The 20665-nt window shown below is 39.0% G+C and overlaps 1 protein-coding gene and 1 pseudogene across 1 annotated transcript in view; one reads left to right on the plus strand and one right to left on the minus strand.

Annotated features, from left to right (window-relative positions):
- The window catches only part of LOC124507937 (ankyrin repeat domain-containing protein 26-like), a 337690-nt gene that overhangs the window by 267319 nt on the left and 49706 nt on the right, over window positions 1-20665 (plus strand). The window contains exons 20-22 of the mRNA XM_047074396.1: window positions 16502-16715; window positions 18552-18738; window positions 18971-19108. Of these exons, the coding sequence (XP_046930352.1) occupies window positions 16502-16715; window positions 18552-18738; window positions 18971-19108 (539 nt within the window). The remainder of the gene's footprint in view (window positions 1-16501; window positions 16716-18551; window positions 18739-18970; window positions 19109-20665) is intronic.
- On the minus strand, window positions 9901-12998 carry LOC124507626 (dnaJ homolog subfamily C member 10-like; annotated as a pseudogene).

Genomic DNA, 20665 nt, shown 5'->3' on the forward strand with positions numbered 1-20665 from the left:
GTTAGAAAGTGGACAATGTCTTTGGAGCATGGCCTAGTAAGAACCTGGAGTGTGCTTCTCTCTTCAGTATTGTTATGCTTTGGGGAGCATCTGCCACGACATTCACATGCATCATGATGGTGGCACAGAAAGATGGTGGAAAGAGCTAGATACAGTTCCTTTCTCACTTCTCTTTTTTTTTTTTGCAAGGTTTTTCTTCTCCCACTCTGTGACTTTTCCTTCTCTCAACAGTGTTTTTGAAGAGCAGTTTTTCTTTTTGGTGAAGTCCAGTTTACACATTCGTTTGTTCTTGTATGATTGTTGCTTTTGGTTTTCATATCTAAGAAATATTTGCATAGCACAAGGTCACAAAGCTTTTATCTCATGCTTTCTTTTAGAAGTTTTATAGTTTTTGCTCTTGCATTTAGATCTATGACCCATTTTATATTCTTTTTTATTTGTGATACAGAGTATGGATACAAGTTCATTCTTTTGCATATGGATATCTAGTTGTTCCAGCACCATTTATTGAAAAGGCTGTGTTTTCTCCACTTTATGCCATTGTTCCTTTGTCATAATCAGTTGGCCACATATGTGTGGGTTTAAGTATGGGCTCTATTCTGTCTCATTGATCTCTTTGTCCATCTTTGTACCAATATTATGCTGTTTTAATCACTGCCAGTTTATAAGGATTTTTGAAATCAGGTAGTGTTTGTCGTCCTGCTGTGTTCCTTTCAGTGTTCTTCCGCTACTCTGGATCCTTTGCATTTCCACGTGAATTTTAGAATCAGTTTGTCTGTTTCTTAAACAAACAAACAAACAAACAAACAAACAAACAAAAACCAACTCTGGTGGTCTTCTGGAATTTAAGTTTAGATTATGTTGAATCTACAGATTTATTTGGGGAGAATTGACTTCTTGACAATATTGAATCTTTTAACCCCTGAACAGAGTATATATCTCTCCCTTGATATAGGCCTTTAAAAATTTTCTCAGTAATATTTTGTAGTGTTTAATGTATAGGTCTTTCTGTCTTTTATGATATTAACTGTGATTGTTTTCTATTTTCAGTGCAGTTGTAAATAATATATCTTAAATTTAATTTTTTTTTAATGTTTACTCTTGAGAGAGAGACAGAGCATGAGTTGGGGAGGGGCGGAGAGAGAGGTAGACAGAATCTGAAGTTGGCTCCAGGCTCCAAGCTATCAGTAGAGAGCCCGACGTGGGGCTTGAACTCACCAACTGTGAGATCATGACCTGAGCCTGAGCCCAGTGCTTAACCAACTGAGCCACCCAGATACCCCGACATTTTAATTTTTGATTCTTTATAGCTAATATATAGAAATCCAGTTGATTTTTGTGTAATGATTGTGTATCCTCCAACCTTGATAAATTTATATGTATAGATATATTTAATATTAGAGTGAGTACATGAGCAGGGGAGAGGGGCAGAGAGAGAGAGAGAGAGATCGAGAGAGAGTGAGAAAGAGAGAGAGAGAGAGGAGAGAGAGAGACAGAGAGAGAGAGAGAGAGAGAGAGAGAGAATATCTTAAGTAGTCTCCATGCTCAGTGCGAGCCTGACATCGGGCTCCATCCCATGACTCTGGGATCATAGCCTGAGCTGAAATCAAGAGACAGACACTCAACCGACTGAGTCATGCATGTGCCATGATTAATTCATTTGTTAATTCTAGTAGCATTTTTCTTAATGCTGTCAGATTTTCTACATAAGCAAAGGTCATAAAAATTCATTTTTAACTACTATTTTACTAGCAATGGTAAATACTGTAGACTTGTAGCCAATACATTCTCCGTCACAACTAATCAGCTTTTCCATTGTACTATAAGAGCAGCTAATAGATACTGCATAAATTAATGGACATGGCTGTATTTTGATAAAATGTAATTTACCAAAACAAGTAACGTGGCCCATAGGCTGGAGTTTGCCAACTTCTATTTTGTGACCATGTGATTCCTAATAGAGACAGTTTCACTTCATTTTCTATCTGGATGTCCTTTGTTGCTTTATCTTGTTTGATTCCATTGGCTAGAACTGCTAGTACAGTGCTGAACAAAAGAAGTCATTCAGTGAATGTCATTCCTGTCTTCTTCCTGATCTTATAGGAAATGCATTCAGTTTTTCACCATTATATATAACGTTAGCTGTAGAGTTATCATGACTTGTTTTGTTTTACATCATATTGAAGTTCCCTTGTATTCCAGGATTGCCGAAAGTTTTTATCAGGAATGGATGTTGAATTTTGACAAGGAACATATTTTATCTACGGAGATAGATACGGTTTTTGAATCTTAAACCAACTCTGCATTTCTGGGATAAACCCCATTTGGTAACAACAAGTTATCCCTTAGTGTATTGTGAGATTCCCCCCCACACACACACACGGCTGTAGTTTAATTAATTAATTAATTAATTAATTAATGAAATATAATTTATTGTCAAGTTAGCTAACGTACAGTGTATACATCGTGCTCTTGGCTTTGGGAGTATATTCCCATGATTCATTACTTACATACCACACCCAGTGCTCATCCCAACAAGTGCCCTCCTCAATGCCCATCACCTACTCTCCCTTTCCCCCACCCCTCCACGAACCTTCAGTTTGTTCTCTGTATTTAAGAGTTTCTTATGGTTTGCCTCCCTCTCTGCTTGAAACTATTTTCCCCCTTGTATTCCCGCATGTTCTTCTGTTAAGTTTCTCAAAATCCACATATGAGTGAAAACATATGATATCTGTTTTTCTCTGACTGACTTATTTCACTTCACATAGTACCCTCCAGTTCCATCCATGTTGTTGCATGTGGCACGATTTCATTCTTTCTCATTGCCAAGTAATATCCATTGTATATATAAACCACATCTTCTTTACCCATTCATCAGTTGATGGACATTTGGGTTCTTTCCATAATTTGGTGATTGTTGATAGTATAAACGTTGGGGCACATGTGCCCCTATGAATCAGCACTCCTGTATCCCTCGGATATATGCCTAGTAGTGCAATTGCTGGGTTGTAGGGTAATTCTATTTTTAATTTTTTGAGAAACCTCCACACTGTTTTCCGGAGCAGCGGCAACAACCATGCATTCCCACCGACAGTGCAAGAGAATTCCCATTTCTGCACATCCTCACCAATGTCTGTTGTTTCCTGAGTTGTTAATTTTATCTACCCTGACCGGTGTGAGGTGGTATCTCAATGTGGTTTTGATTTGTGTTTCCCTGATGATGAGCGACGTTGAACATCCTTTCATGTGCCTGTTGGCCGTCTGGATGTCTTCTTTGGAAAAGTGTCTATTCATATCTTCTGCCCATTTCTTCCCTGGATTATTTGTTTTTCAGGTGTTGAGTTCGGCCAATTCTTTCTAGAGTATGGGTACTAATCCTTTATCTGATATGTCATGTGCAGATATCTTCTCCCATTCCGTTGGTGCCTTTTAATTTTGTGGATTGTTTCCTTTGAAGTGCAGAAGCTTTCTACCTTGATGAGGTCCCAAGAGTCCAATTTTGCTTTTATGTCCCTTGCCTTCGGAGATGTGTTGAGTAGAAGTTGCTGTAGCCAAGGTCAAAGAGGTTGTGGCCTGTGTTCTCCTCTAGGGTGTTGATGGTTTCCTCTCTCACATTGAGGTCTTTCATCCATTTTGAGTTTATGCACGGTGTAAGAAACTGCTCCTGTTTCATTCTTCCGCATGTTGCTACCCAGCCCTCCCAGCACCGTTTGCGAAAGAGCCTATCTTTTTTCCATTGGATACTCTTTCCTGCTTTGCCAAGGTTTAGTTGGCCATACATTTGTGGGTCCATTTCTGGATTCTCTATTCTATGCCATTCGCCTTTGTGTCTCTTTTTGTGCCGATAGTATACTCCCTTGATGATCGCAGCTTTGTAGTAGAGGCTAACGTCTGGGATTGTGATGCCTCCAGCTTTGGTTTTCTTTTTCAACATTACTTTGGCTATCTGGGATCTCTTGTGATTCCATACAAATTGTAGGATTGTTTGTTCTAGCTCTGAGAAGAATGCCGGTGCAACGTTGATTGGGATTGCACTGAATGTGTACATTGCTTTGGGTCGTTATCGACATATTTGCAATATTTCTTCTTCCAGTCCATGAGCATAGAAGGTTTTTCCATTTCTTTGTGTCTTCTTTAATTTCTTTGATATGTTTTCTATAGTTTTCAGGATAAAAATCTCTTATAGCTTTGGTTAGGTTGATTCCTAGGTATCTTATGGTTCTTGGTGTAATTGTAAATGAGCTCAGTTTCTTGATTTCTCTTTCTGTGGCTTCATTATTGGTATATAGAAGTGCAATCAATTTCTGTGTGTTGATTTTGTATCCTGTGACTTTGCTGAATTCATGTGTCAGTTGGAGCAGCTTTTTGGTGGAGTCTTTCAGGTTTTCCATGTAGAGTATCATGCCATCTGCGAAAAGTGAAAGTTTAACTTCTTTGCCAATTTAGATGTGTTTTATTTCATTTTGTTGTATGATTGCTGAGGCTAGGCCTTCCAACACTATGTTCAACAACACTGGTGAGAGTGGACATCCCTTTTGTGTTCCTTATCTTCGGCGGGCAGGGTAGGGGGGAAGTTCTCTGTTTCTCCCCATTGAGGATATTCGCAGCAGGCTTCTCATATATGGCTTTTATGATGTTAAGGTATGTTCCTTGTATCCCAACTTTCTTGAGGGTTTCTTATTAACAAAGGATGCTGTATTTTGTCAAATGTATTTCTGTATTTATTGACAGGATCATATGAATGGCCGTATCCTTTCTTCTATTAAGGTGATGTATCATTTTGATTGATTTGCGAATATTGAACCAGCCCTGTAGCCCAGGGATGAATCCCACTTGATCATGGTGAAGAATTCTTTCATATACTGCCGAATTGGATTTGCTAGTATCTTGTTAAGAATTTTGGCATCCATGCTTGTCAGGAATATTGGCCTGTTATTCTCCTTTTTAGTGGGGTCTCAAGGTAATGCTAGCTTCATAGAAAGAGTCCGGAAGCTTTTCTTCCATTTCTTTGTTCAACAGCTGGAAAACAATCGGTATTAACTCTGCTTTAAATGTCTTGTAGAATTCCCGTGGGAAGACTTCTTGCCCAGGACTCATATTTGTTGGGAGATTTTTGATAACTGATTGAATTTCTTCGCTGGTTATGGGTCTGTTCATATTTTCTATTTCTTCCCATTTGAGTTTGGGTAATGTGTGGTTGTCTAGGTATGTGTCCATTTCTTCCAGGTTGTCCAGTTTGTTGGCATATACATTTTCATAGTATTCTCTAATAGTTGTATTTCTGCGGTGTTGATTGTGACCTCTCCTTTTTCATTCGTGATTTTATCTATTTGGATTCTCTTTTCTTTTTGAGAAAGCTGGCTAGGGGGTTATCAAGTTTATTTATTCTTTAAACAAAAACAGCTCTTAGATTCATTGAGCTGTTCTACTATTTTTTTTGCTTGTTTGTTTTTATGGGGTTTTCTTTTGGATTCTATAGTGTTTATTTCTGCTCTAATCTTTATTATTTCTTCTAATGGTTGTAGGGTTTCTTTGCTGTTCTTCTTCTAGTTTCTTTAGGTGTGAGGTTCGATTTTGTATTTCGGATTGTTCTTATTTCTTGAGAAAGGCCTGGATGGCGATATGTTTTCCTTTTAGGGCTGCCTTTGCTGCATCCCGAAGGGGTTGGACTGTCATGTTTTCATTTTCATTTGCCTGTATATATATTTTTTTAATTTTTGCTTTCATCGTCTGGTTGACCCATTCTTTCTCCAGTAGGATGTTCTTCAACCTCCATGCATTTAGAGGCTTCCCAAACTTTTTCTTTTGTTTGATTTCAAGTTTCATAGTGTTGTGATCTGAAAATACGCATGGTGTGATCTCAGTTCTTTTATATTTATGGAGGGCTGTTTTGTGACCCACTGTGTGATCTGTTTTGGAGAATGTTCCACGTGCACTCGAGAAGAATGTGTATTCTGCTGCTGTTGGATGAAAAGTTCTGAACAGATCTGTCGAATCCATCTGGTCCAGCGTATCATTCAGGGCCTTTGTTTCTTTACCGATTTTGTGCCTAGGTGATCTGTCCATTGTTGTTAGGGAGTATTTAAGTCACCTACAATCTCCATATGATTATCAATAAGAATGCTTCGGTTTGTGATTAATCTATGTATATATTTGGGGGCTCTCAAGTTGGGGGCACCAACATTTACAATTGTTAGCTCTTCTTGATGGATAGATCCCTTAATTATGATATAATGCCCTTCGCCATCTCTTGTTAGAGTCTTTGGTTTAAAATCTCATTTGTCGGATCTAAGTATGGCTACCCCAGCTTTCTTTTGACTTCCAGTAGCATAATACATGGTACTCTATCCCCTAACCTTCAATCTAATGGTGTCCTCCTGTCTCAGATAAGTCTCTTGTAGACAGCATATAGATGGATTTTGTTTGTTTTTTAATCCATTCAGATACGCTATGTGTTTTGATAAGGGCATTTAGTCCCTTCACATTCAGAGTGATTATTTAAAGATATGGATTTCATGTCATTGTGTTGTCTGGAGCTTTCATGCTTGTGGTGATGTTTCTGGTCCTTTGTAGCCTTGACAACATTCCACTCACAGAGTCTCCTTAGGATCTCCTGCAGGGCTGGTTTAGTGGTCATGAGCTCTTGTAGTTTTTGGTTTTCTGGGAAAGCCTATCTCTCCTTCTATTCTGAATGACATCCTTGCTGGAGAAAGGATTCTTAGCAGCATATTTTCCTATTCAGCACATGGACTTTTTCCTACCATCGCCTCCTGGCCTGCCAAGTTTCAGCGGGCAGGTCTGCTAGTACCCATATGTGTCTACCCTTGTAGGTTAAGGCCCGTTTGTCCCTTGCTGCTTTCAGAATTCTCTTTTCTCTTTGTAACTTGCCAGTTTCACTATGATATGCTGTGGAGAAGACCTATTCTTGTTGAATCTGAAGAGAGTTGTCTGTGCCTTCTGGATGTGGATGTCTGCTTCCTTTTCTCCAGATTAGGGAAGTTCTCACCTATAATTTGTTCAAGTAAACCATCTGCCCTTTTCTCTGTCTCTCTCTCTCTCTTACTCTGGAACTCTTATGATCCGGATATTATTACATTTCATTGAATCACTTAGTTTTCTAATACTCTCCTCATGGTCTAATATTTTCTTATCACCCTTTTTCTTGGCTTCATCATTTTCCATACTTTCATCTTCTATGTCACTTATTCTCCCCTCTGTTTCCTCCTTCTTTGCTGTTACTGCATCTAGTTTATTTTGCATCTTATTTACAGTATTTCTTAATTGCTGTCACTATTTCTTAGTTCCTTGATCCCTGCAGCAATAGATTCTCTGCTGACTTCTATGCTTTTTTGTAAGCTCAGCTGTTAATCTTACACCTATTATTCTAAATTCTTGAACCGATATATTGTTTATATCTGTTTTGAGCAATTCTCTAGCTCTCATTTCTTCCTGGAGTTTCTTTTGAGGAGAATTCTTCCATTTCCTCAGTGTTCGGTACTTTATGTGTTTTCCTAGTTGTCATGTGTCCTGCACCTGTCAGCACTACTATTTTAAAAAGGGGTCGTATACTATCCAGGCCTGGCCCTTCAACAGGTATCTTTGGAGTGTGTTTCATGCTCTCTGTTGTTGTGACTCTGGTTGCTTTATTTCCCTACTCATATTGGTGGGTTGGCCATTCCAGCAGGTGTGCTTAGATTTGTTCATAATGTAAACTTGGAAAAGAATTTAAACACTGGGGGGGGGGGTGATGGAAGATGCCTTATCTCATACAAAGGGAGAAATGACAGGGGCAAAGGAAAAGAGAAGAAGACAAAAAATTGACCAGGCAGAGAATCAGAGAAACTATACAACTTAATCCAGGCAGGGAAGAGAGGGAGAGAGAGAGAGAGAGAGAGAGAGAGAGAGAGAGAAAGGAAAATAAGAAGGAGATACAGAAGAGGTGCAGAAAGAATAGATTAAAAATCTCCATGACCTGGCAAGCTGTCCCCATGGGCCCCTGGAGATGTTTGTGTCACACTGTAGCCCGGATTCCTAGATTTCCACATCTTCTTGCCTCACTGCTGTGTTTGAGGGATGTGGTCATTTCAGGTACCCCTACTTCTCTGCCATGTTGACACCCCCCCCCTCTTTAATGTAGTGTTAGACTTGATTTGTGGATGGTTTCTTCAGAAATTGTGCTCCCATGCTTATGACAGGATTTTATTTCTTATAGTATCTTTGTCTAGTTTTGGTTTCAGGTAATGCTAGCCTTATAGAATGAGGGGAGAAATATTTCTCCTCTCCATTTTGGGGGGAGACTTTGTGTAGAATAGATAACATTTCTTCCTAAAATGTTGGATGAATTTACTAGTGTAGCCACTTGGCCCTGGAATTGTTTTCTGTGGAAAGATCTTTATCTAAGACTTTAGTTTCTTTTATACATATAGAGTTAGTTAGTTTATCTGTTCTTTTTTTCCTTTATTTTATTTTATTTTTTTTATTTTTTTTATTTCATTTCACTTCATTTCATTTTACTTCATTTCATTTCATTTCATTTCATTTCATTTCAGTAATCTTTACACCCAACATGGGGCTTGAACTCACCATCCAGAGATCAAGAGTCACATGTTCTACCAACTGAGCCAGCCAGGCACCCTTCACTCTTGATTGAGCTTTGATAATTTCTGTCTTTCACGGAATTTACCCACTGCATCTGACTTTTCAAATTAATTATATAAAGTTCATAGTATTACTCTGTTATTTTTTTAGTATCTGTGAATTTCCAGTAATGTTAGTTACATTACTAATTTCTGATACATTGTTAATACTTCCCTTGTTTCTCTTCATTTTGGGATCAGTCTTGGTAGAAATTTATCCTTTTTTTCACCTCCTGAAAGCATTTGGTTTCATTGATTATTCTCTATCGTTTTTCTGCTTTCTTTCATGTGATTTTTGTCTTTATTAGTTCCTTTCTTCTGTTTGGTTTGTGTTTAATTTGTTTTAGTTTTCTAGTTTCAAAAGGTGGAACCCAATGTCATAGATTTCAGACCTTTCTTCTTCCTCATCCTCTTCATCCTCTTCTTCTTTTTCCTCTCCTTCTTCCTCCTCTCCTTCTTCCTTCTCCTCCCTCCTCCTCCTCCCCCTCCCCCTTCTTCTCTTCTTCTTCTTCTTCTTCTTCTTCTTCTTCTTCTTCTTCTAGATACTGTAGAAATCTATTGACATTATTTTACCAAAATTTTTCTCAATTGTGAAAAATTAAAATCAGTTCTTCAACCTTTAGAAAGAAAAAAGAAGAAAATCTCTTTACTATAATACACCATGAAAATAGGCTATCTGCTTGCCACATTGTGTGTGTGTGTGTGTGTGTGTGGGTGGGTGGGTGGGTGTGGTTTTTTTAATTACACTATGGCCACAATCCATTTCACACAATTTTTCAGACAGGTAAATAAATACCAAATTATTTCCTTTCAGGCCAGCCACAAAACTTTAAGGAATAGACCCTAGACATGTATGTACTTGACAGAGCAGGCTCCTGGTTGAGCCAGGCAGTTTTAGTATCATTTCCAGGGGTCAGCAATCTGTGGCCCATGGACTGAATGTGGCTTGGCTTGTTTGTGTATGGCCCTGAGGTAAGAAAAGTTTTAGATTTTGTAAAGGGTTGTAAACAAAGCAAAAACAAAGTACTAAGGGACAAAAGTATATGGTTTACAAAGGTTAAAATATTTACAGTTTGGCCTTTTACAGAAAAAGCTTGCAAACCCTTCATTTATACCAATGTTGTACAGAATTCAGACGGTGCAATTACAATTCCGAGATAATGTTCCTTTAGTGTGACCCAGAATGTAGCAACATCCTACAAAGATGTTCCTCTGATGTCATGGGTTAGAATTCCTTTTCTCTTTTTTCTTCATCTTCACATCATTAAACTTCATCCTCATCTCTCTCTCCATGAGTGTGGAGATTTTTCAATTTTTCATTTAGTAAGACAGCGATTGCTTTTGCATCTCTGGCATCTATTTGCTCTCCCCAAATGTTTCTCTTTGCTTTTTCATAGGGATAACATTTAACAGTCGGATAGGCTCTGATGCCAGCTTTCTGGCATGTCTGAGCCTAAGCATGACAGTCTATTTTTCCAGCTTTCACTTTTCCTTTCATCGTCTTAGCCAAGAGCTTAAACTCTGGAGCAAAATTTTGGCAAGGTCCACACCAAGGAGCATAGAATTCAATCACCCGGTGATTTTTCCCTTGTATAAATTTTTCATCGAAAGTCTGAGTCATTAGATTTGTGGATGCTTGAGGTCGAAATCCCGGACCCCAAATCTCTCTTCTAGCCATTGTAACTGTGATACTGAAAAGCTTTATTTGGTTTTTGGGGGAGGGGAATCTTATCTCAGGGTATCTCTGAACATTTTCTTGGGCACAAAAAGAATGATACTGTTGGCATTCTATACTGCCCACAGTAACTGTCCAGTTAGTGTCCGGGCCATTCTTTTCCATTCTGGCATTAGGACTTGACATGGATGACACCATGGGAGTAGAAGTCAACCATCCAGACTTCATCATGGTTTCTTTGTTTAGCTAGTTCATTGAAAGTGGTGGGTGTCAGGGAGGTCGCTGAAGGTTCCTAAGATCCTCTATGAATTCCAAGATCTGTTGTTCAGCAGAGTGATGTCCTTATCCATGAACCTCGGATTGGTTGAATACAACTGTTGTTGGATCCGCCTGAATGTTATACGTGTTACAGGGTCTCTCGTGAACCGTACCATCTAGTGTACCAAACTAAAGCTGACCACGCAGATGCTTTGATGCTTTTTGTAACTCTGGCAATAAAGCTTGACATGGTGGACAACATGGCACAAACAAATCAACAAGCCACGGTTCCTGTCATCGGCGGGAACATTTTGAGGTCCAAGTGTGGCAACATGAGAATTACCACTTTCTTTGGCAAAGGCTAGTATATCATATAGAATCTTCTTTCCATGATGAATTTCATATTCTTTGGTTCCTTGTCCTTTAAATACTGTTAGACATGGCTGAAATAAAGAGAGGTTACTACAGATGTCTGGTGCAGAGGGACAGTCAGCCTTGCCAACTTGAATATGTTCACTTTTGAGTAGAGTTTTTAGTTCCCTCAACTCAGGATCATTTGGATTTTCATGTTTTCCGAAACTAAACGATAAGGGCCATAGATGATGAGACAATCGATCCGTTAGTGTATTTGCCAAAAGTAGCTCAAAATCTGGAAGACTATGCATGATTTCCAAATATATTTCTCGAGCATCCAACGAATTAAGGAACAAAACGCTGCTTTTCTCTCTGTTATTTAATGGGGCGCCAGAGGAAAATAGGCAGTAGTACTTGTGATAATATCCAGACTTTTACAAAGTTTGTCCTGGGTGGCGCAGTCCATCCATCCTACATTAACCAGACCATCCAACATGCCCCTGAGCCTGAGTCGTGTCTATGAAGTTAAACAATCTCCTCCTTTGCAACAAAAAGTGATCAGCTGGCCAATACCAGCAGCAAAAGCAGTTTCTATGGAGTGAACACAATTTCCTGTCCATAATTCCATCACTGGGTTTCTAACGTGCTGCATGGCGAAACTCACCAAACTTTCCTTTGATCTGTCCCCGTGATATTTCACCGTGGCCGTTCCAGACCTAAAAAGGAAGAGGCTGGGAGATCCGTTGACTCCTTTCATTCGGCAAAGCATTCTATCATCACCACAGTTAACAGCACCAATTCAAAGTAATCCATCTACTTCTTTAACACAGTCTCTCCGTGTGGGAGCTAATTCATGGCAGTGTGAACATCCTGGGGAGTAAAAGTTCACAAACCACAGTTCTCCACAATGAACAGCAGCATCCACTTCTCTTCTATTCAATGTCATGCTTTCAAGATCATCATCATAAACACCAAAATCATAACGATCATAATCCCAGCTTTCATACGGGCCACCTTCTGGATCATCTGCAAGTCCCTTGTCTCCGTATTTGTCATACTTTTCCCACAGATCGTCATCTTTGAGTACTTCATATGCTCTATTTATTTTTGAAAATCACTCTGTACGTTAGGATTATTCATTTGGTTGGTAGGTTGGTTGGTTGGTTATTTATTTATGTATTTATTTAGTGTTTATTTACTATTGAGAGAGACAGAGACGGAATGCAAGTGGGTTAGGGGCAGAGAGAGTGGGAGACACAGAATCCAAAGAAGACCCCTGGCTCCGAGCCATCAGCACAGAGCCCAACGCGGGGCTCTAACCCACGACCTGTGAGATCGTGACCCGGGCAAGCGGAAGTTGGACGCTCAACTGACTGAGCCACCCAGGCGCCCTGGGTTATTCGTTTTTTTGTTTTTTGTTTTGTTTTGTTTTGTTTTTTTTATCAGGATGTAGCTTCAATGCCAACTTCGTGAAAGCTTGTCTTATCTCTCTACTGTTTGCAGTCCTGGATACTCCAAGTAAACTGTAAAAATCCTGATCTGTTCCCACGAAAATGGTCATATACACTATTAGGAAACAGAATGACCCTTTTCAGGTCCCGGAGGTAGTCATTTTCATTGAAGCAGACTCCCATTCTTTCTCCGATACAAGTTCTGATGAAAGTGAACATTCAGATATACAGCTGGTTCCAACTGAGAGAATATGCAGGTTTGAGAACTTGTGTTCACGTTACTCCAAGAGCGATTCAAGCACCATGAAATTTTCTCCCAAAATGTCAATCTGTGTAGGCTCAGTAATCTCCACTTCCTCAGATCACAAAAGATATCAAAATACTTTCAGGAATCTAACCTTCTTAACATCCTGTTTCTCCTTTCTTCCTTGAATCCTCAATGTCTAAATCTTCTCCTTACCTGCGAATGGTCTCTGGCTCATTTCCAACTCCTTGTCATGCAACCAAAACATACGTTTGTAAAGTATAGCGGTGGAGAGTAACAAATACTCAGACTAAAATAAGCAACCAGAGAAAAATCGAGAACACATTGTCCAATACCACCATGGGACAAGTGGTTCTCCTAGGGGTCCTTCTCAGCATGGGTGTGGTGGACTTGATCTGCACCAAGCTTCAGGGCCAGGTGGAAACTGCCAGTAAATGCAATAGGAAGGATTTCTGGCTGCCATCAGCCCAGAATAGGATGTGGGGAGAGGGGAAGGATGGGGACATCCCATGAAAGAGACTGCTGGCATATGAAGTCTCCGGCAAGCCTAGGGTGAAAAGAGCCTGAGTAACTGAGGCTTAAGTGAGAGAAAGGGTCGCAAGAAGCTGGGAAGCGAAGTCGGAAGAAGGGTGATGATGTAGGTAGTGAGAAAAAGATGGGGAGCTAGAACACAAAACCCATGGCAGGGGCGGAGAGGAAGGGAGGGGAGACAGGTGCAGAGGCATTGGGCTCTCCCTTCCAGAAGGACCATGCCTCTGCCACCGCCGCCGCCTCCCGCTCCAGCAGAACCCGGGGCCCGACCCATGCCCACCTCAGTCTAGGGGGGGTCTCCTCCTACAGCTACTCCCCCACCTTCAATTCCCGGCATTGGCGGACCCCGCCCCCACCCACCCAAGTGCCTGCCGTGCGCTGTGAACAAAGCACCTGCTCTCCAGCCACTGCCAGGGTGGGGCGGGGCAGGGCAGGGTACCTTGGGAAGCTGGGGGAGGAGCCACAAAGGCAGCAAGGAGCATCGCACTTCCCTCTTCCTTTTTAATGTATACATTCAGTGCTATCAGTCTTCATGTGAGTGCTACTAAAGCAGGACTCTACAAATTCTACTATGTTTTCATTTTCATTCAGTTCAGAATCCTTTCTAATTTTTTTTTTCTTTTTTCATTACTTCTTTGACCCAGGGGATATTTCGATGTGTTCTGTAGTTCACAAATAGTTGAGTATTTTCCAGAGATATTTTTGTGCTTGATTTCTGATTTGATTGCTTTGTGGTCAGGGAACACACTATTATGACTTCAGGCCTCTTGACTTCTTCCTTTTATTAAGATTTATTTTTGACCCAGAACATAGTCTTTTTTGGTAAGTGTTCCATAGATCCTTGAGAAGAATAGTGGCGGCCAAGTCTACTATGCCCTTGCTGATGTTGAGCGTGTTGAAATATCAGACTATAATTGTGAATTTGCCTCTTTCTCTTTTCAGTTCTATCAATTTTTGCTTCATGTACTTTGAAGCTATTAACAGATACATGAACATTTAAGATTGCTCTTAATTGACCCTTTTATGATTATACAGTGACCTGTTGTTTATTGCTGGTAATATTTTTTTTTTTTTTGCTTGAAACTGTTTTGTCTGCTATTCATATAGCCACTCTAGCTCAGCCTTCTTTGGTCAAGTGTTAGTGTGGTATATCATATTCCTGTCTTTCGAACAAATTTCTGTCTTGACATTTAAAGTGCATTTTGTATAGGTGGCATCTAGTTGAGTCTTCCTTTTTTATCCATTCTGACAGTCTGCGTTTTAGTTGAGGCTTTTAGACCGTTTTCATTTACTGTGATGTTTTTGTTCAATATATGAAATTTATTGTCAAATTGGTTTCCATACAACACCCAGTGCTCATCCCAAAAGGTGCCCTCCTCAATACCCATCACCCACCCTCCCCTCCCTCCCACCCCCCCATTAACCCTCAGTTTGTTCTCAGGTTTTAAGAGTCTCTTATGCTTGGGCTCTCTCCCACTCTAACCTCTTTTTTTCTTTTTTCCTTCCCCTCCCCCATGGGTTTCTGTTAAGTTTCTCAGGATCCACATAAGACTGAAAACATATGGTATCTGTCTTTCTCTGTATGGCTTATTTCACTTAGCATCACACTCTCCAGTTCCATCCACGTTGCTACAAATGGCCATTTACTGTGATTTTTGAGATAGTTGATTTGAATACGTCATCATGCTGTTTGATTTGCATTTGTCCTATCTGCTCCTCGTTCCCGTTCTCTTCTCTTTCCGCTTTCTTTTAATCGAGTAATTTTTATGATTCAGTTTTATCCATTTATTTATTTATTCATGTATTCATTTATTCATGTATTCATTTATTCACTTATCTATTTAGGCTTCCTAGCTAGAACTTTTCAGTTTTGCTGCTTTAGTGGTTGGTTTAGGGTTTATAGTCTATGGCTTCAGCATCACAGTCTCCCTTCCAGTAATGTTATACCACATCGTATAGAGTTCAGGCAAATCACAAGAGTTGACTTCCATTTCTTCTTTCCTAGACATATCCTTCCTGGGTCAGTGGGATTATAGTTTTCATGAGGTTTAGGAAGATTTGGGCCATTTTTTTTTCCTGTCCCTTTCCCCTGCCTCTTTGGGCAATTGTATATTTCCCAGTTGAAGTTTTGTCCCAGGTTTCCAATGTTAAACTTCAGTCCTTTGTTTTGTGATGTCTAATATGTGTTTATTCCTACCCATCGTATTGTTCATGGCTAACATAATTTACGTCTCTGTAAGTACTATTTGGTTTTTAAAACAATAACTCCCATGCCTCTAGTTATCTTTTCATGCTTTGTTTGGAGATATAGTTAAGTTACTTACAAACAGTTGGATCCTTTAGTCTTGCTCTTACAAATTATTGGATAAATCCAGAGTGGTGATCAGCCTAAGGCAAATTATGAGTTTTTCTATCTTAGCTAATGTGAATAGATACTGTCCCTCGTGCTGTGGGAGCACCAGGCAGTGTTTCCTCTACTCTTTCCAGATTTTTTTTTCCCTTGATGACTTCCTTCCATGTATGCACTGGTTGTTACTCTGCTGAATAGCCAAAGGGGACCCTGTGCAGATGCCCAGGGTTCTTTCTGTGTCCTGCTTTCTCCTCTCCTGGATGCTGACCTGTCGTCTCTATCTGCCTTGACTTCACCAGACTCTCAGTTTTGCCACCACGACTCAAGGAGTCTGGTGAAATCTACTTAAATAATTTATGTCTCCTGTGTCGTAGCCTGAAAACTCTCTCAAGGCAGTGAGCTTGGGCATACGTGTTAGGTTAATGTGTTTTGTTTTCAGGGATCATTGTCCTTCGTTGTCTGAAGTTCTGTGTCTTGAAAATCATGTTAAAATTGTATTTTGTCTGTTTTGTTTTTGCTTGCTTCAGGTAGGAAGATCAATCAGTACGTGTTACCCCATCTTGGCCAGAAGCAGATTACAGTGGAACTTCGGCACATGCTCTAGACTGTCGAGAGTGCTTGTCTTCCTCCTTTGCTTAATTGTCTCCTGCTCATCCTTCATTCCTCAGTATATTTATCTCTTCCTCAGGGACATCTATCTTCCTTGGGCCCAATCTAGATCAAGTTATGATCACAGAACTCTGTCTTCTAATAGGAACTACCTGAATTTAGAATTACCATTTGAGTTGTCTTTCTCCCTCACTAGACTTTAAGCTAATCGAGAGCCAGGGGTCTTCTCTATTGCATCTGTAGAGCTGAGTATAACATCTTCCATTGAAGGTATATATTTACTCAATGTGTGAATGAGTGAATTGAAGATGCACAGGCCTGTATATGCAAAAAGTACTCATCTATTTCATTTCTGTTTCTTCTCTGATGCAGATTATGCTGGCTTCTTGAAAATCCAAGATATACGTGTTTCCTATGAGAAATTAAGGAAACTTAACAAAAATCACTGTAAACTTCTTATGGGAAAAATGACGAAAATGGACAAAATGGTTAGTGCACTACAAAACGAGCTACAGGAAGCCAAAGACATGATATCACGGTTAGAACATCAAAAAGTGGAATGGGAACGTGAATTCTGCAGTTTGAGGTACAGCATCTTGGCTTTAAGGAAATATTTCAACTGTTTCCTTTTATACTACAGATGTGTAGGGGCAGTTTTGTAATTGCTGACTTACCTTATGGGATTTTCCTGGAAAGAATACTTGTTTAGTGTTGTGAGGTGTGCGATTCTTGGCAATAACACAGCAAGTTCTTAACAGTGAATACTTCTAATACTTTAATGTATATTCCAAATCACAATTTTAATGGCCATATGAAAGTCCACCATAGTCCAAGAAACATCATTATTTAAGAGATTGAATTCTGCTTGTTTTTCATCTCTCTGTATTTTAATTAATGCTGTCAGGAATCTCTTTTATATAAATCTGTTTCTACATGTCTGGTTACTTGCTTGGAGTCAATTCTTCAATATAATGTAATCTGGTGAAAGTATAAAAAATTTTAAAAAGGTCTTTGATCCATATTTTTAAATTGTTCTCAGGAAAGTTTATATTACTTTCTGTACCTACCAACAGAGTATAAAATGGTCATTTTTCTCAAGACAGTAAAATCCGCCAAAATTGATTCCGTTTGCTTCTTAACATGCAGGGGTTAAAAGGTAAAGTGGGGGTGCCTGGGTGGCTCAGCTGGTTAAGCATCTGGCTTCGGCTCAGGCGATGATCTCGTGAGTTTGAGCCTTGCTTTGGGTGGGCTCGAGCCCTGCTTTGGGTGAGCACGAGCCCCGCTTCGGATGAGCTCCTCTTCTCTCACTCTGTCTCTCCCTCTCTGTCTGCCCCTCGTGGGATTCTGTCTCTCTTTCCCTCTCTCCACCCTCACTCACTTGCGTCATCTCTCTCTCAATAAAAAATTTAAACAAAGTAAAATGGGGGCGCCTGGGTGGCTCAGTCAGTCAAGCGTCCGACTTTGGCTCAGGTCATGATCTCAGGGTTCGTGAGTTCGAGCCCCACATCGAGCTGTGTGTTGTCAGTGCAGAGCCCACTTCGGATTTTCTGCCTCACTCTCTCTCTCTCTCTCTCTCTGTCCCCCCCCCCTTTGTTTGCATGGGCTCTCCCTTTCTCTCTCAAAAATGAATAAACATTAAAAAAAAGTAATACGGAAAGTGGTTACTGAGAAGTTTTTTCAGCATCTCTGTCATAGGTAGATAAAATTAATTCAAAAGTGTATGCTGAAAGGTCATATTACTCTTTATTGTTTACTTAATTAATACGTATCCTGTGTTGTTCTAGAAGGGATGTTTAAGTGATTCATAAAGTAGGTAATCATCAACAAGGTAAGTTGCAAGTGTTGTGGAAGAAGAAACAAAAAGCATAGGCAACAGATATTAGACTCGTCAGCGTAGTCTTGGATGACAGTAATCTGCACGTGTATGTTGTGTAAACAACATCCACAGATGCTCTCTTTCACTGCACATCACTTTGGAGGTACCTGTAAGGTTTCGTCAAGTGGAAATTTTATTTCCAGTGAATTGATAAACTTGCTTATAAACAGCAACTTCTCTTTTTAACGAGAAACTGAATTATCTGTCCTATGGAGGAATAATTATACCTGTGGGAAAGGGGGTAATTTTCAACTCTAACTTTCCTGGATAATTTCAAACTTCCTTTCCTACAACACCTACCAGAGTTATTACTGACTAAAACTAACGAAGTTGCATAATGCTTTCTCCTGGCTTCTTTTCAACTGTATGTATGGTTTGGAAGACATTGAAGTGACAAATTAAAAACATGAGCCCTACAAGGAAAACGATTGGAGACCATAGAAATTTTTCATTTGGATAATAAGCCAACTTATGTGGAACCAGATCATAAAATGAACTTTTTATGTCTAACAAAACAAATTTTAAAAGAAGTACATGTAATTGCAGATGTACCTTAAAACAAGAAGAAGAAGAAGAAGAAGAAGAAAGAAGAAATGCTGATATGTTATATGAAAATATTAGGGAAAAGTTAAGAAGAAAAGAAGACGAATATAAGAAAGAAGTTGAAACAAAACAACAAGTTGAACTCGCTCTTAGAATGCTAAACACGGAATTGAAGGCCACAAAAAATCAGGTAAATCAGTCTTTGATAAAAACTGTATTTCCATCTATATTACATAGTGTAATAGCATACATATATATTTTATAGTATCCCTTTGACTCAATATATATTCTTTAGGTTTAAAATAAATTAAAACATGGGATTATGTTCTTTTGAATATTTTTTTTAAAGTTCTCCTCTTCAGCTTTTGACCTTCTTTTTTTTAACGGTATGAGACCAGAATCATAATGAAATGTGTCTCCAGGTTGTAGAAGAGCGCAGTGACACTCAGTGGCAACTTTCTCCAGAACAGAAGGCCAGAGTCTTACAAGATGGAAGTCTAAACAATCTCTTTTGCAAGCAAAAGGAGCTAGAAATGGCTCATAAGAAAACTAATTCTAAGGTGTCTTCTTTAGTTATTTTGAAGTTCATGTGTGTATGTATTTGTATGCATTCTATTTTTTAGTTATTGTTACTTTTTTCTCCGTGTGTATGTGTGTGTGTGTGTATATATACATATGTGTGTGTGTATCTATATGTATATATATATATATATATATGTATGTACATATGAAACTGAACTCTGTTCATCATGGAAACTATAGAGGATTTTAAAAGCACATATATTTAGCGGAGGGTCATGGGGGACGGTGGCATTTTTGCTTCACTGGATAAAATAATATTCTTGATTAAATGCATTGTCTGCAACAACTAGTGACATTCATAATGTCCTCGTCCAAAGAGAGGCTTTTATTACTTTCTGTAGGAATTGATGAGCTTTCCCTAATCTCAAAACTATTGCTACTAGCAACATGTGTTTTAGTTTTGAACAGTTACTTCACTGCCTTGATATATTAATAGTTTAGGTGAACACTTCCGCTAATGGACAGGAGGACAAGTGTAGCCAGTTCACTGATCATATTTTCGGTATCAAGTCTCCTACTTTTGAGAAAAGTAACACTTTTGCTTCAAGTAGCATCCTATTTCATTACAAGGAACTTTTGATAACAATGGTATGCTGTGGTATATACTTAATGATAATTTATTGATAGGTATTTTATTCCTAATAAAATAGCTGAGTGTATTTCCCCTCCTTTATATTTATTACTGTTTTCAACATGAAGAGGAAATGCAAGTTATTGCAGCAGTAAATCATCTCATGGTTTTCTAAGAGATGTATGAATTTCACCTTATTTCCTATGAGTATTTTGAAATACAAGACTTCTTTCGTACTTGTGTATTTACACTAGAGAAGTGGCAGTGGTTGGTGCAAGAGCACTAGTTGTGGAGTGAGAAGACCTGGGGAGAGTCCTGCAGCTCACCGTTTTAATCTCTCCATTCTAGAATTGTGATAACCAAATGAGTTCATTGATGTATGTAGAAGTGTTTCTATTATAGTACAGTGCCTAGATTTTTCAGTTATCAATAGATATAATTCTTATAACTGACTATCGAAATGGTAGCAAAGTAGATATCTATGAAATAGTCTCAGGAAAGAAGAATTTTAGGAAATTTAATCTGTCCGAGTATATGCAGAGCTAAGGATTTTACTGTGGGGTCGCTGTGTTCGATATCTACTGTAAACTCAATTTTTAAGTATAGTCAGATTTATTAATCTTTTATTTTAGGCCTTCTGGTTTGTTGTAAATCAGCGAAAGGCTTTTCCAATTCTGAGATTCTGAACACTTTTCTCACAAATTCTTTTTGACTTTCATGCCTTCATTATCTTCAGTTAAAGTTCTGAACTTTTGGGAACTTATGCTTGTCTAAAATTTGAGATTTGGAGCCAACTTTATTTTTTTTCCAGTTGGATATTCACTTTCTGTAACCTTCCTTCCTTCCTTCCTTCCTTCCTTCCTTCCTTCCTTCCTTCTTTTCTTTGTCTTTCTTTCTTTCTTTCTTTCTTTCTTTCTTTCTTTCTTTCTTTTCATGTTTCTTTATTCATTAGAGAGAGAGAGAG

The sequence above is a fragment of the Lynx rufus genome, unplaced genomic scaffold, assembly GCF_022079265.1.
Source record: "Lynx rufus isolate CCGP_SWC_20201006 ecotype Redwood Valley unplaced genomic scaffold, mLynRuf1.p SCAF_12, whole genome shotgun sequence".
NCBI lineage: Eukaryota > Metazoa > Chordata > Mammalia > Carnivora > Felidae > Lynx > Lynx rufus.